The sequence below is a fragment of the Delphinapterus leucas genome, chromosome 14 (assembly GCF_059928025.1).
Source record: "Delphinapterus leucas isolate spDelLeu-1000000601 "Yukka" chromosome 14, BTC_Dleu_Yukka2, whole genome shotgun sequence".
NCBI classification, from domain to species: domain Eukaryota; kingdom Metazoa; phylum Chordata; class Mammalia; order Artiodactyla; family Monodontidae; genus Delphinapterus; species Delphinapterus leucas.
The window spans coordinates 74,363,069-74,379,786 of NC_143142.1; the positions used below are offsets into that span (position 1 = coordinate 74,363,069).

Below are 16,718 nucleotides of genomic sequence, written 5' to 3' on the forward strand. Positions count from 1 at the left end.
CCCAGACACTATGGTCTAGTCTTGCCCACTTGAAAAAACAATATGTCTTTTAAGCTGCTTTTAAGCTGCAGGTCGCTGCTCCACTTTTCTTAGAATCTATCCACTGAAGAACACAGGGCATTGGCCCTGTAGAGTTTCACACGGTTGGGATTTTGCTGACTGTACAGTCATGGTGTTGTTCAACATGTCTGCATACCGTTTTATACTATGGGGCTGGCCACGGTCCAGGACACCCGGTAACCTACTTCTGAGCCAATGTTTATTTGGGCAGCTGTCCCATGTTCTTTTCTGAACAGAACAGATGGCATCAGCAGTAGTGAAAGGAAGTTAAAAATCAACGGACAAGCCCCACACCAGCACAGGAGCAGCAGTGAGGAGGCCTAGGGTTTAGGGTCTGGCCTGCGTCTTGGGCTGACACCGCACCTCTCTGCCAATATCAGCATCACGGTGAGAATTAAATGGGGTCCTGGATATAAAACGGCTTTATCAACTGCAGAATGTGACATGTTCTACTAGGCGCCTTTAAAAATGCGTTGTTTCTTGTGACGCTCCTTGAATGCCAGCTTTAGCTCAGACTTGACACAATGCACTTGTAGGAGAAATCGGTCTAAGGTGGAACAATTCCAGGCCAACCCCGGTGCAGGAGAGTTACTGGAGTACTAACAAGTATTATTAGATCTGTGTGTAGCTCAGCCACAAGGGCTTTAAGGGTAACATAAAATTTTCAACTTCTTCGTAACATTTCTTCTTTCATGGATTGTAAAACACTGCGGGGAGGTTAAGGGAAAGCCAGATGTTGAATTAGCAACTGAATTTCTGAACTAGTGAGACTCAGCGTCACTGACCCTAAAGAACATTCAGGCTGGAAGGAGCCTCCCCATAGCTCTTGGATTACTGACTCTCAGAGAAGAAAACGGAGGGTAGCCTTAGGCCTTGAGACATTCACCAACTGCCCCCCGCCAGGCCCGACTCCTCTGGCCTATGAAATGCAAACTTCTCCCACGATCCCTTTTTCAGACTCGCTCAGTAAATACTAACATCAATCCAAGTCCAACGTGAGGATATCTGTGTGGGATGTATTACTCATAACTCTGAATTTATACTGATATACTTGCAAGGTTTTCTGCCTGGTCTCTCTATTGGATCACAAGCTCTTTGGAATCTGTACATCATACACATATATGCCTCTGCTAAAGTTGCTAGATCTTCACCACCAACGTGCCAAAGGCCCGCAAAGCCATTTATCTTCTCAGCCTACTGACCTGCCTGTTCCACTGGAAGCTGTGGATCTCATTAGGGGCTGCCTGCATGTTTGTTGGACACGTGAAAAGCAACACTGTCTAATCTTACCCTGCTGCCCTTTACAATACTAGATGCCAAAGTTAAACAGATTAGATACACCTCTTCGATGTACTAAGAGCCTTGAGGGGAAGCAATTAAACAAACAAACCAGCAAGTTTATGTTTTACAAGCGTAAGAGCAGTTTCCGAGTTGCCGACAGACTGGTGAATTCACTGACCTGAGGTACGATAAACACCATCGACCTGGGCACAGGGCAGTTGCTTAAGCTTTCAGGGCACTAGGCGCATCCCAGGGGCGTTACTCACAGCACAAAAATGTTACCAGAGATATGATGCTGTCAGGCATGCGTGGGGGCCTGACAGAGAGTCAGTCCTCACCCTTGGCGACACCGGGTATCTGAGCAGCTGCTTTCTGAGGCGTGTGGAGCCCAGAAAGCACAGGTCGTAACTTTTAAATGTGAAAAATAAAGCTGCTACAGAACTACATCACCCGTGATGAACGTTTATAGAGAAGATGTTCTCTGTTGATAAAACATCGGCAAATGATTCTACCGTATTCTATTTAGCACTGTGTAAGGGCCACGTGTCTGGATGTTCATTTCCCAAAAAGTCACACGAGTCGTTCCTCACCCTCTGCTTCACCACGTGCCCCTTACCTAGTGGTCTATGTTACTAGTCACCTGGTCAATCCCCTGCCTTCGTTGTTCCGTTGAGCTATAGATAATGAGCTCCAAAGGTGGGTGGGCAAAGCGTCCCAGGCCAAACCTAGTTGGCACCAAGCTCAGAGAATACCCAGTGAGGCTGTGGATGACAGTTTCTTATTGTTTTCAGATGTTCCTCCACTTTGCCTCCACCAGGCCTTCCTTTCATCTTACGCGACCGTTTCTAACACGCCCGGCACGTACCTTCTGCTTCAGCTGCAGCACCGTCTCCTTCATCTGGTGAAACTCCTTGCACGTGGCGCAGCAGGTGCCGGCTCTCACCGCGTTCTCCACCTTCTCATCGTGCCCTGAGAGAGAAGACGGGCTGGGGTCTGCCTGGGAGGCTGGGGGACATCCAGACCCAGGGAGACCGTGTCAAGAAGGGCAGTTCCAGGCGGACTGGTTGATGCTGAAACGTGCGAGGGATGTGGGCTGGCGATTTTACAGTTCTTGGGTTGCTGACGGCATGCCCGGGGCAGCGGGGACACGGGGAGGGGCTCCCCCGCTACACTCTGGGCTCAGCTGTTTCCACTTAGGCATCCTAGCACCCTCCTCTTTCATTGTGAAAAAGTCAACAGTGGCCCTTTTACCATGAGGCAGGCTCTGTCAACCTGACATGACTTACACTCCCCTCCAAGGGCCAACGTTCACACGCTGTAAATTATCCCCCAAGCCCAGGCAATGGGACTCGGGCGCAGGGCTCACGAAGCTGGCTTTTATCACCTCTGATAATCCAGCTGTTCAAAGGAAGCACGGCCAGGCCAGGCAGGGTCACAGACCGGGGCTGGGCACTGACCTCCGAGGAGATGTAAAGCCAGATGGAAGATGCTCCAGGCACTTGGACATGCCCATCCAGGGCCATAATGGGACAGGCACAAGGCAGGGTCCCAGTGCAATCCTGTAGCGCATCAGGACCTCTGTGGGCTTTGTGTAAAATCATATTTCTCTAAGGAATAGGTGAGTTAAATGGTGACACGACCCAGTATCCACATAGCCCTCATCCTACTGGCACCTGAACAGGCCACACAAGCCTGTGCTGGGGACACTAGACACCTGAGGTCATTTGCTACAGAAGAGCAGGTGCAGACTCCCATAGGCCTTTGTAAAAGATGGTAGCTGTGCGGTGTGGGCCCAGAGGGAGTGACAGGGGGAAGGTGACAGTTTTGGTCAGGGTGGCGGCAGGACAGTCTGACACCCGGGCAAGTGTCAACTCTCCTACCTTTGAAGCCCTTTGGTGTTGGGCCAGGTGTCCTGTTGGTGTGACACGTATAACACTAGGATCTGGAAAGTAGCTAGGGACAGTCAAGTGACATGTCTCTCCAGGTCATTTCTTCTGCTTCTGGGCCCACGTGCTTTTTTGGACCGTGCTGCACAGCATGGGGGACTTTAGCTTGCCTACCAGGGGTCGAACCCACTGGACCGCCAGGTAAGTTCCAGGGCCCACGTGCTTTTCTTCTTCCCGTCCTCTCTTCTGGGAAGCCTTCTCTGCCGTCTCCACTTGTGGATTCCTATGAGCTACCAAGACCCAATTCACGGGTTGCCTGAGACCCCCCCCTCCCCACACCCAGACACAGCCCTGTCCTCTGAAGTCAGGCAGCTTTACCACGCATCCTACTCAGATGGTGGGGATCCCGGGCTTCCCTATAGAGGAGCTTCTCGTGCATGTGCCACAGGGGGAGCTGCCCAGGAACTGGAGCTGCTTCTTGGTACCTCACACAGTGGATGCTCAGAGTTAGCGAAATGGAACCTTACAGGGTGAACTGTGTCCCCCCGCTCCCCAACCAAGTGCACACGATGAAGTCCTAACCCTTCAGTGCCTCAGAATGTGGCCTCATTTGGAAATAGGGGTCCTGCAGATGTAATTAGTTAAGTTGAAGTCATACTGCTGTAGGGTGGGCCCGTAATCCAATATGACTGATGTTCTTATAAAAAGGAGAAATCTGGACACAACAGGGAGAAACCATGCGAAGATGCAGGCAGAGGTCAGGGTGAGGCAGCAGGAGCAAAGGAATGACAAAGAATTGTTGGCGAAACAGCAGGCGCTGGAGGAGAGGCCTGGAACGTTCTCCTTCACAGTCCTCGGAAGGCGGCAACCCCGCTGACACCTTGATCTCAGACACGTAGCCTCACACCTCTGTCCTTTAAGCCACCCAGATTGTGGCACGGTGGTTACGGCAGGCCTAGGGAACGGGTACACGGGAGGAGGAAGTGGGCATCGGGAGAGCCTCACACTCGGGTGATCCCTCCTCATGCAGCCCCAGCTGCCTCTCCAAGGGGGTCTGTGCCTGCCTGGTGGTCTACAGGGTGACCGGTATTTCTGCTCTTTGGGAGGTGAGGGCACCCAGGGGCAACCTGGCAGTCGAGATCTCAGACTCCTTCCCTGCAGCACGGGGTGGTGGTAGGGGGCCCACTAGCCCTAGCCCTCCCCGCAGCCGGTGGGAGGCCTGAGGCTTGGTGTGCACACACGCTAGGAACACGCTTCCCAAGCCAGCAGGTTGAGGTGGGCGAAGCAGTGCTCTGTCTGGTTGCGTTGCCATAAGCAACACTGTGATTCCCGAATATACAGACTGTAGCTTAGGTTTTCAGCGTGTGATTGGGAAAAGCACTTGAACCTCCGGGAAAGAGGCTGCCTCTTTTTAAATCCTTCCATGTGTGTGTATAACATAGCAGGGGTGCCTTGTTAATCCCCATCTTCTAGGCTAATTCTGTCCCACCAGGAGCTTCCCCACCTCCCCGGCCTCTCCCCACCTTCCACCACGCTCAACCAGAAGCCGTGGGGGATTGTTTCCATTCACACCGTAGCTGTGTCACAACGAGCTGGGTTATGAGAAAGGTCTTCGCTTGGAGACGGTGAAATGCAATTTAAGGGCATGGCCTCCAGGGTCACAGTGCGAGGGGTGCATATCCCAGCTCTGTCACTAACTAGCTCAGAGACCTCAGGCAAGTTATCTAACCTCTATAAGCCCCAATTTCCTCAACCATAACACTGGAACAGTAAAACCTAAGACACAGGGCTATTGCGATGATTATACGGGGGTGATGCCTGTGAAATCCTTGGCACAAGGTCGGGTTCTAGTAAATGGGAGAGGGTGTCTGGCAGTCTTCAGGCCCACCAAGCCCTTTGAATTCTCTTTGCCTGATAAAAGGATTCTTCAAGGATTCTGGGATTAACACAAACAACAGAATGAGGGCAAACTGAGGTTCCGTGACGTCCGGAAGTTATTAACTGCTGTGGGTTTAGAACTGAGGTTTCCTGAATCTGAGCCCAATACCTTTTGCTACAAATCAGGCAATTTCCTTTAGGCTCTTTATCCCCATTTAATGTACCATTTACAACCCCACTTGCCTATGGAGCTTGAACACACCTGAGGAGAACAGGAGTTATTTAGGTTGGTCTCCAACATAATAGTGACACAAGGGAACTTCCACGCAAGAATACACTTGGTGGTAAAGGACTGAAGCTTCACCCAACTTTGGTTGTACTGATGACAGACAACGGTGGACTCCCGCATATGTAGATAACCCCAGCTCTAGGTCTGTTAGGTTTAAGCACAGCTGGGTGACATCCGTCTCTCCAAACCTAGCATTCTTTCATTCCAGGCCGTCTACTGGTCAGTATATGCAATCCCATCTCATAACCCGCCTACCAATCTCATCCATCCCATCTCCCCACCCACTTATCTCTCTCATCCATTTATCTGTCCATCCACCCATTCATCTATCCATCCCTCTCTCCCTCTTAGCCATCATGGAGCATCTGCTATTCACCAGGCCCCATGTGAGGCATTGAGAACATAAAATAAATGAGGATACCTGTTCAGTGCTTTGAGACTGGCCTTCCTTTTAAGGAACCAGCCCTGCTGGCAGAGCCAGGCCATGGTGAACAAGAGTTAAAAGCCCATCCGTCCATTTGTACTTTTGTATACTCAGCTCCACTTACCAAGTGTTGGGATGAATAGGGCAACCTGATATTTTCATGATAACCTCTTTACCAGGTTCTAGACTCTATTTCATTTAGATCATGGAATGTTAGAACTGATACATCTTTAGTTCAGCCTCCGTTACAGATAAGGAAATTGAGGTACAGAGGAGGACAGTAATTTGCTTTAGGTTTCCCAGAATGCCGCGTGCAGTGGACGAGCACTTACAGGGTCCGGATCTGGCACTGTTGGGGCGCAGTGAGCCCGCTATTGGGGGTTCTGCTCAGGACACTGGAGAGCTGTCTGCCAGGTGGGCTCCAGGGCAGTAATTCTCCATGTGGTCAATGGACGAGCAGCGGCAGCGCCAGCCTCTGGGTATCCGTTCTCAGAAATCCAAAATCTCAGGACGGGGGCCTGGTGCATTGTTCTATCAAAGCCTCCAAGTGACTCTGAAGCACGTGCAAGTTCAACAAACACCGCTCCAGGGAAGCAGCTCTGTTGAACAACCTCTCACCTGAAAATCCCTGGCCTGTTCCCTGTCCCTTTGCGGAATTATCAAAACACAGAGAACAAGGGTAACTTTGTCCAAAAGACTTTGGAAGCTCCCGTGCACACAGAGGAACAGAGTAAGGATCACAGGCTCTGGTGGAGTCAGGGGATCAGGATTCGAATCCTGATGCTGCCACTTCGTGCCTTGCAGGTTGGAAGTCACAGCTTCTGTGACTGCCCGTTCCTTGAACGGTAGAACGACAATGACCCCCTGGAAGTTCGCAGAGCAGCGCCTGGCAGGCGGCAAGTGCCCCATAAATGTTAATATCATCGTCATGGTTGGTATCACTGCTTATTAAGTTCTCTACAAAATTACAGATGGGGGGAGGGATCTCTGCACCATCCTCTGGAAAGAACTTCCAGAGAGTTTGAAGACAAATAATTGTGCGTGCAGACCTGGCACATGCCGTCTATTCTGAATTGGGGTTCATCTATCCCGTTGCGGTACAGGATACAGTAACGTCAAACGTGGAGCTAAAACAATCTTCAATAGGCTACGTGAATAATTCGTTTAGAAATGTGGGTAGACATCTCTGACTTGGCATGTTCTCTGTCCTCTCCACTCATGATGTGGTGTCTCTATGACCATGACCATGTTAAGTGAGGCATCGCTTAACATTCTGCTCCAACTCGTTCAGATTTTAGAGGTGCAATATTATTGACCAGCCACAGGGGGTCGCGTAGCTCTAACTTTTACTGACGTAGAGCAGGCTATACCTCCGTAAGCATTAGAAACAGAATTCCTGAGATACCATCTTAGTAATATTTAACCAACTTAGGAAAACTAAGGAATGTTCTCGACGTATTTCATATGGGCAGTCACCAAGCACATTTGGTTTTAAAAGTTGATCGTGCACATCTGTGCCCTGGCGGTAGTGCTCAGCCCGGGTGGCACATTACCACCACTAGGGACAGTGGCGGGGGTGAGGGTTTAAAATTCTTGCCAACCATGCCGCACGCCACCCATCTGGGGGTCACAACAAGGGAAGGCTGTCAGCCTTTTTAAAGCTCCCCAGGTTGACAGCGGCTGATCTATGGATTAGTGGAGCTTGAAAGTTACATGAAACACCTGGCCTTCCCTGAAATAACTGATGTTGGGGGTCAAGGTCACTTTATCAGAAAAGAAACAAAAGTTGAAAAGCAGAGACCAGAAAGCTAATTACTAGGGAGCCAACATATCCTTAATTTGTCTCCACATCAGCGCTACAGACGCCCTGGGGTGCCTACACTGGCTCCAGACATATATTTGCAAAGACAAAAAAATGGAAGTGATGGAGAGTGCCCTTCCCGCCCACTAGCCAGACGGCTTGTGTCCCCACGCCCGTGGGCACATGACCACCTTTCCACGGGCAGAGGCCGTTCTGAGGCCAGCCCTGCTGCTGTCCACTCACTTCCTGAATGAGCTGACATTGTGTTCGATTTAAAATTCCTCTGACTGGAAGGTTACAGACACCAGTCAATGCAAAGTTAAAAAAAAAAAAAAAAAAAAGGGAGGGGAAGGGGATTTAGATCACGTGTGCTTGTACTCCATCATCATTATCTCTTCTTGAAAAAAATGACTGTGATGAAATATTGGGCCTATTAATTAATCTAAAACGGATGAAACTGCGTGGCTGCCTCTGATGTTTCAGATGCAGGGCTGGTCCAGCCCCCTAACTCTCCTTACTGTTGAGCTGAATATCTGGATGTTAATTATTCATCTTTTAGATACTGTAGGGAAAGTTCTCAGTTTAGAAGGTGCTGAGCTGGGCATGCCTTCAAGTCCTGACACTCGCCTAGATAAAGGACAAAGAAATGAAAACTGCACGGGGACTCATGGGGCTGGTAGGGCTTCGGCCACTTTTACTGATGCTAAATCACACCAAATTGTGAAAAAGATTTGTGATGGTAAAAGGGTCTTTAGAGCTCACCTAATCCAACACCTTTGTGTCTACAGAGGAGGAAACTGAGATCCGGAGAGCTGCCCAATGACACCCAGCTGGTAAACGCTGAAGCGGCTCTGGTAACCAGCTCTCCTACCTTCCAAGCCAAGGAACTTTCCGTTGCATCACAGCTGCTGCAGAGATGAATCCAGGACGCTTGCTTTTGTTGCCCGAATCATCAAAACCAGCCCCCCATCTTCTCAGGGGCCCATCACTTAAGTAATGATTCTAACGTTCAAGGCATAGAACGTGCCTGTCCTTTCCCATAATTTTAATTATGGGTACGAATTACTCCCCTCAGTCCCTAACCCCCGACGCCCTTGGTTACCGGCGTTGGAATGTTTTTCTTCATAAAACACTAAAACCAAACGTGAGTCCTCTGTGCCTGTGTGGTGAATTCAGGAGAGACCAGTCACTGAAAATTAAATACTGAGGAATTCTAGAATGCTGCTGCTGCGGGCACAGCACTTGGGATACAATAGAAACAGTGGGACTGTTTCAGTTTTTAAAACTATGCGGGGACTTCCCTGGCGGTCCAGTGGTGAAGACTCCGCGCTTCCACTGCAGGGGCCGTGGGTTCCATCCCCGGTGGGGGGAACTAAGGTCCCGCATACCTCGCAGCACAGCACCCCCCCCACCCTCCCCCCCAGAAATCCCAAACTAAGTGAGTTGTGGTGTTACAAGAAAGCTCAGCCTTATAACCACTAGACGTTCTTACTGATTAAACAGAAGGACATTGCCCATTTAAATCACTGTAAGCAGGAACAAACTCTCTCTCCGGAGGGCAGAATGGCCTGTTTTCACTCATTAGATGCTCTGTAGTCGACAGCCAACAGCTCCCCGCCCCTGGCTTTGGCTGCTTCCTCTGGCGATGACAACATCCTCGCCTGAAAGTCGACCAGATGACTTACCGACTTTGGGCCCCAGGGCTCAGCTCTTTGATGCTTATAAGTTAGAACTTTCCAAACTGTTTTTTTTTTTTTTTTTCCAGGACACCGTCATCTGTGAGATGCTTATAAGTGTTTCTTCAGAAAATAATTTTGGGAAGTGCAGGTTTCATCAAAATGATCATCTTTTAATGGCAACCTCAGAGCTTTCAACGCACTCACAGTATGAATCCCTGCAGAAGTTGGTGCACAGTGCATTCTCCCCCGAACACCTGAACACAGAACCTTTCGAACAAAGAAAGGCTAATTAACACCTCCCAGGACCCCAGAGTCCTACAGACGACAACAGGGGGAAATGCTGTAATAAATGGTTGATAAAATATGTCTTTAAATGACAGTAATAGTACAGAAGGTACAAAACCAATTAATAATTAAGAATGCTCAGATTTTTTTTACTGAATTCTTAGCCTTAGAAGTCAAAATAGTTATCACTTAAATTCTTGACCTCTTATACTGAAAATTGTGTGTTTGGACATTTTTTAAAGAAAGTACAATTCATCCCTCAGGAAAGGAAACAGAGGATTGTGGTCTCAGGACCGACTCAGCACAAGAGGCTGCTAACATCAAAGCTGCAGTGGGACCTTCCCATGCCCCGGCCCTTGGGCTGGGCTCCTTTCTGGGTCCACACTGCCCAAGAGCGAGGCAGGGGGTGAGCATGTCCCACCAAGGCCCTACCTTGTCACTGCCTCTGGCTCAGACCCATTCCTGGCGTACCACACAGTAAGCAGGGTGACTTCAGAGGGATGAGGCTGGGAAAACTAGGAATTAGTGTAAGAGGTAGAGGCCACCTGAGACCAAAGAACAAGTAGATTCAGTGTATAAAATCTTCCCCTAGGCTCTGGAAATTGCATCCGACTCCTGTGGTCTCGGCTAGCTAAGGTTGCGTCTCTGAGCAGACCACTCTACCCCACCAGGTGGGAAGTGCTCACAGGTGGCCCGCTTCCTACAAGTTAGAGATCCCTACCGTCTAACCCCACCCTGATACTCAGCAGTTGTTGCTGCCACCTCTGCGGTTTCCTCTAGATTGGGTTGCTCAAGGCTGCCCTTCACGCCCAGGTAAACGGGGTTTCACCTGAATAGAAATATAAGGCAAAGACACAACAGGGTTACGAGGTTGGGGACCCCTCGGCCCAAGCCCACGGGCTCCCTGGCTTGGAGCACAGCTGGAAATCCAATTCCAAAATGAAAAATTAGAAAGCTGCTTTCTTCTTGCTAACCCTCAAGTCAGCCCATCACTAATATACCAGTGGCTAAAAATCTGCACCTCATTTTTCAGTGAGATTCTTCCTTTCAACGAAGGACATAATCTAAGAGGTAAGTTACACACACCCCTCCCCCAAACCTTCTCCACCATGGGACAAAAGTGAAGTGATTTTAATTCTGAGTAATAATTAAAAAGTGGTCTGAAAAAATGTTTTGAAAATGTCTGAAAAATGCCCAAAAGACTGATTACCCCTGCTTTTAAGCACCTCTGGGCGCCCAGGTCCCACATGCTTCAGGCTTTAAAGGGTGTCACACTAAGCTCTCCGAGTCATTCCAATGACCCCAAGCTGCCCAAGCCTGAGCTGACTGCAAGCAGACCTTTCGTGTTACTTCTAATGCATGGTGGCTTCCTCATGACTCAACCCGCTTGCTCTTCAGGATTTGCTTTGTAGTTTTTCCATGTGAGACAGCTGGTCCCCAGCTGTTTGCTGTCCTCAGCTGATGGCAACGGCCTTCCACCCTTTTGTGAATCTCAGGTTACACGGAAGAACCGTGACCTCTTGAGCGCCCAGCACTTCTGGTCCTTCCATTCCCCTGCATTTCTTGGTAGAGATGATTTGCCCTGGGAGCCCCTCGCCATCCAGAGATGGCCAAGGCCCAGCTAACCTCTCCCAGCAGACGACAGTGTTCCTGCCACTTTCCCCTCCCGAGGAGTCAGAGCTGAACTCTGAGCTCAGCAGCTTCCTGGCCTACAAGGGTTGGAGATACAGGAATGCCCTTTCCTTCCTGCCTCCCTCCCCTCCACACTTAAATAAGGCAATGACCCAACATTCAAGCTGATCACATCCCTAAGTGATCAGACACCTTGGTGGAATCTGGTCAAAATAATATAAAGCAGCTTCTCAAACTCTGCGAAGAAAGGCCAGCTTCTAAAAGTTCTCCACGTCAGGGTGCACTGGGCTTGCTAAATACGATAAAAATGAACGACTGCAAAGTGCTTCTCAACATTCCCAGCTTCTGTTTTTTTTTAACCTGAACATGAACCAAATAACAGCTCATAGGTAGGCACGGGGCCACAGACTATACTTTCAGTAGCGCTGAAACGGATTGCTGCGTTACACAGAAGTGTTTCATGTTTCTATTCAGCCCCCCCCTTTTTTTTTCCTTGAGAGAACCCAGTGTTTCTGGCCTCATCTCTGCTCCTCCTTGTTTGATCTCAGTTCGTAACTAAGTTCCACCGATCTGTCCACGAGCACACCACACCTCCGCACTTGGTGCAGAGCTTCTGCCAGTACAAAACCAGCCGCACGCCTTGCTGCTAGCAGGCAGCTCTTTCACTAGTTCTCTAGGGGTTCGACCTTCTACTTTTCTCTTACCCAGATCCCACCTACCATTCATACAAATGCCCCTTCCTGCCCACTGCTTCCTGAGGAAGCCTACTGGGTTTCCAAGTGCCTGCCTGCCCATCCCCCCCCCCTCCAATTAGGGGGATAATTTTACTTGCCCTACTCACCAGTGTCGTTGGGGTATTTGTCTCCCTTGGTGCACGTCCTCCCATCATCCTCCTGGATGTAGCCCTCCCGGCACTCACAGCGGTAGCTGCCCAAGGTGTTGATGCAGATGTGCGCACACAGCGTCTCGTTGCTGGTGGCACACTCGTCGATATCTGGGTTTGCACCAAACGCACAGAACACTAAGACAGTTTCAGAGAGATCACTTCCAACACAACAGGCGACCCTGGGCTTGGCCCTTCTGCTAATGTCCGCAAAGGACACTCTGCCAGACCTCCGTCACCGAAGCCTGGAACAAAGCAGGAAGCTACAGATGTGGGCCATTCGTGACAAGAGCACTTCAGGCAGTGTCACCATGGTTACAAACTGATCAGTGATGGGGTTCCTGGTTGTGGCTTTGCCACCACCAATTCTCGTGGCTTGGTGCAGGCACTGCTAGCCTCCAAAGTTCTCACTATAGAACATGGCAGTGAAGCCTGCCCTAAATACTTCTGCAGGGCTCTCTGGAAGAGGAAATGAGATAACAGATGGCAACACATTTTGGAAAACAACTATTGTAGAAATGATTTCCTGCAAAGACCCTAGTATGCCGAGGGTTTTTATGTTCCCTTTACGACCAGAGGTTCCTAACAGCATGGTGGTGACCTAAGGCCACTAGGAACGGCTCCTTCCCAGTTAGAAGACATGATGATTCCTGGGAAAAGGCACTTCTGATAAAAGAAAATAGTCATAATGGGTCTAACGGAGAGCATTTTCCCCAGGAAATTTCAGCCCCATCCATGACCCAAACAGACCCCTCCTGAGTGGTGGAAATGAGCCACGACATCATCAAACAAGTAACCAGAGAAAGTCCACGTGAACTGTGCACATCACAGACTTGCCCCCCTACTGAACGGGTGGAAACAAAGCCATTTCCCAGCAGGGGAAGAGAAGGAGGCCCAAACCCATTTCCCACTCACTGGCTGAAGATACCGGGTGGCGGCCAGGACACACAGCCCCAGACTGTGCACATGTGGCCAGCGGACGGAGCCCAACCTTGCGCTCCAGGGTGCCGACAACATCCCAGCCACTCCCTGGACAAGCTGCCTGGGACCCACCCCTGGCAGGCCTGTGTGCCCACGAGGGGCATGTGGTCATCTGGATGTTCCCTTGGCAGTTCACACTATGTCACCCGTAAGCTAAGATGTCACAGCTGGCGCCTCCTCTGCAATTCCTCAGGCTGACCACGTCCACGTGCCCCTGCCTTCAACCTAAGGGCAAGGCTGCCTCTACTGTCCACAGGGGGAAGGACAAGGTTGAAAGGAGAGAGAAACAGGTGGGACTCTTAACAGACTGCTAGTGTTGCTGGTCCCCAAGCCCCCCCAAAGAAAAGAAATGGGTACCAGAGCTACCGCAACTGAAATCAGAGCCCTGGCACCTGGGACCTCGGATCGTGGTACACATGGGTTTACGGTGCTCTCTGCAGGAGAGCCCATGGGTCCCCCTCCGCTTGCTTGGTGGTCTCAATTCCATTCCTGTTCAGTGGGGGGCGCCATGCCAGGGTCAACTGGGGAGAAACCAGGAGAGCTAACACATAGAACTTCTCTTAAATGGTGCTCTCCAGAGCCCCCCTGGGGCGGAGAAGGGGGCTGCTCATCACAGCTGGTTTATTTTCTATCCAGATGCCTCTGCAGTCTCCTAAGTTCATCTTTGAGCTCATCTTCAAACTTCACTGTGCATCTGTGCATATGTAGATTTCTGCATCCACCCTCAGAGTCTCGAGGGGAGGCCAGGAACCTTTTTTTTTTTTTTAAGCCATAAGCTCAGATGTTTCTGAGACAGTTTAGACAGGCACTGACCACACTTTGATACAAGCAGTTCCAGGGTCCAACGACCATAAACCTGCCTCAGACACCCAACGAGTGCAGGGCTGGGAAGCCTAGTGAGTGAGGGGGGAGGGAGCAAGCTGGTGGCGATGGATGATGCTGGCTTTGCTCAGCTGTGCCCCGGGGGCTGGCTTCAGCTCCCTCTGAGTCATTTCCAGCCTGTCTGCCATACAGACACCTCCTCTTTCCCAGTCTCTCTTCCGGGTCATCTTCTGAGAGGAGGCTTATTCTTGTTTCGTTCTTCCTGCATTTTCACATTTCTGCCCACTTACATTCTGTTTCACCTTATCCTAGTTTTCACTTGGTAATATTCCCCTTCTCCTGCTCTTATATCTCACTGCCAATTAGGATCTGACTGGTACCCACTCCCTGAAGAATCCCTTGGTCATCGTTTGTGACCCCTAGAATAGTACCAACCCAACTCCATCCAACAAGTATCAGGATGTAAGGGGAGGCATCCAAGTGGCTCCTGAGAGCTGGTCCCCACTGATGAAGAATGTTCAAAAGAATCATCAGAATCTAGCACATGCTCAGGACCCAAGAAATAACGTGCATCACCAACGCACCCAGACAGTACGGCTTCTCCCGCCTCCGGTGCCTCTCCCGGTCATATCGGTATCCTGGGTAACAAGTACACAGCACTCGGCCGAAGTTATCTGTGCACTGCTGTTCACAGGGAGCCTCAGCACATACATCATAATCTGAAAAAGAAAAGTGTGAACTCAAAACCACCACAGTCATTCACTAGACGGAGGCGGGGCCCACCCAGCCCTGGTCGGGAACAGACTGTCCAGGCTGCACTCCGCTCAAGGGGAACGGTGGTGTGACCAGCTATGTGTAGAGGGAATTAACTCTTCAGGCCACGGGGCATCTTGCAGGAGGGCTGCAATGGGTAACTGAGTGCTCAGAATCTCAATGTTAAATGGAAATATCACTTGTGATACTCCCTGGGTCAGCTCACCATCCTTATTTTTTTCTTTCTATAAGAGCATCACTACAAACTTTAATGGTGTGTTGATTGGCACAATCTATGCAAGAAGAATGTGCTTACCATGTAAAAGTAACCTCAAATAAATTCATCTAGCGCAAAGATCTTCAAACCGAAGTATGCAATCCCTGCGGTAAAAGGAGATTTTGCTGTGGGTACTTGGACACATATAAATTCAGGAGGGTCAATTTACAGATATTAACTTTCATGTTTATTCTTTCTAAAAATTGATCTACTTGAGGATTTCCACCATGATCAAGAGTCACTGTATTTCTCTTTTGCTGCCTTTCCTTTTTTCATTTTAAATAGAACACCTTTATTAAAATATAATCCACATAGCACAAAATTTACCCTTTTATAGTGTGCAATTCTAGTTGATTTCTGTCATTCATCCAGAGAGCAAAGAAGCTTTAGGTGGCCAGGCTCTGCTGAATTACCTGGGGGCCTGTTTCCTCTTTTTCCCAACTGCTGGAGAGACGAGGAATTCCTTCCAGCTGAATACTGAAGAACAGCCAGCCCTGGCGATGGGCACTGGCGTCCTAACGTGAGGGGTGGGGCGGTGCTGGAAGTCAGGCAGGCTGGGAGGAGCCTGAGGGAGGCTGACTGATGTCTCTGTGCTGTAGGCATGCAGATGGGGTGGGGGAGGGTCGATTCTGCATGGTGAGCAGCGTCTGGGTAAGGCAGAATGGCCAGAGATGTCGTTCCAGCTCTAAGTCTGTGCAAATTGGGGTGGACGCTCTATTCGTCGAGAACCAGGGCATCTCCTCTTTTCTCAGTCCTTACAAACAAACTAATATTTAACGAGCCTCTGAAGGGACTCTGGCTCTAAGTCAGGAGGCTCGGACTGAACATTTACTTCCAGACTAGACCCAGCATCTCATTAATCACTGCACTGTCTCCCTCAGGTGCTAACAGATAAACTATCGCTGAAAACAGAGTGAGCCTGGCTTTGCTCTGCCACATGTGAAAGTGGAATGGGTGGGCTGTCAGCCCCTGATGTGGGTGGGGTCAGCGAGACAAGGAACGAACGACCTGGAGGGCGGCCCTTGCTAAATACTCCTCCCCACGGATGTGATTCCAGGCCTGCGCTTCCTGCATGTGTCCCTGGTCAAATGCGTTTTCTTCACTGAAGCATCACCTCTAGGCAGCCCATGTTCTGTGCTCTTGTTGCTCAAGAGCAAGGTCTCAGCCGTGATTGGCTGTGGGCTGCCCTGCTTGGCCAGCTGTACCCGTCATCCAGCAGCTGCCAGGGAGGGAGGGGAAGAAAGGGGCAGAGTCAGGAGTCCCGTGTTGACTGTTAGGCTCACTAAGACCTGTTTTGACATATATGTGTTAATATACGATATTTGTTTTTCTCTTTCTGACATACATGTGGAATCTAGAAAAATGGTATACATGATCTTAATCGCAAAGCAGAAATAGAGACACAGATGTAGAGAACAAACAAATGTAGGGACACCAAGGTGGGGAAAGCAGGGGTGGGGGGTGGTGGGATGAATTGGGAAATTGGGATTGACCGTATATACACTATTGATACTATGTGTAAAATAGATAACTAATAAGAACATACTGTAGAGCACAGGGAACTCTACGTAATGCACTGTGGTGACCTAAATGGGAAGGAAATCCAAATAAGAGGGGATATGTGTGTATGTATAGCTGATTCATTTTGCTGTACAGTAGAAACGAACACAACATTGTAGAGCAACTATACTCTAATAAAAATTAATTTAGAAAAAAGATAACAAAATGCTAAAAAAAAAAAAAAAAAAAAAAGAAAGAGAAAGAAAAAGACCTGTTTTGAGAAACAG

General features: G+C 49.5%; 1 protein-coding gene across 5 annotated transcripts in view; it reads right to left on the minus strand.

The window, feature by feature from the left end:
* Window positions 1-16,718, minus strand: part of CCBE1 (collagen and calcium binding EGF domains 1) — a 237,630-nt gene that overhangs the window by 19,668 nt on the left and 201,244 nt on the right. For 3 of the 5 annotated variants that reach the window (XM_022584354.2, XM_022584357.3, XM_022584358.2), the window contains 3 exons: window positions 14,486-14,620; window positions 12,057-12,209; window positions 2,207-2,310 (listed from right to left, as the gene is read on the minus strand). In XM_022584354.2, coding sequence (XP_022440062.1) covers window positions 2,207-2,310; window positions 12,057-12,209; window positions 14,486-14,620 — 392 coding nt within the window. Of the gene's footprint in view, window positions 1-2,206; window positions 2,347-12,056; window positions 12,210-14,485; window positions 14,621-16,718 lie in introns of all 5 variants that reach the window. The other 2 variants (XM_089895265.1, XM_022584356.2) reach the window with 2 other exon arrangements.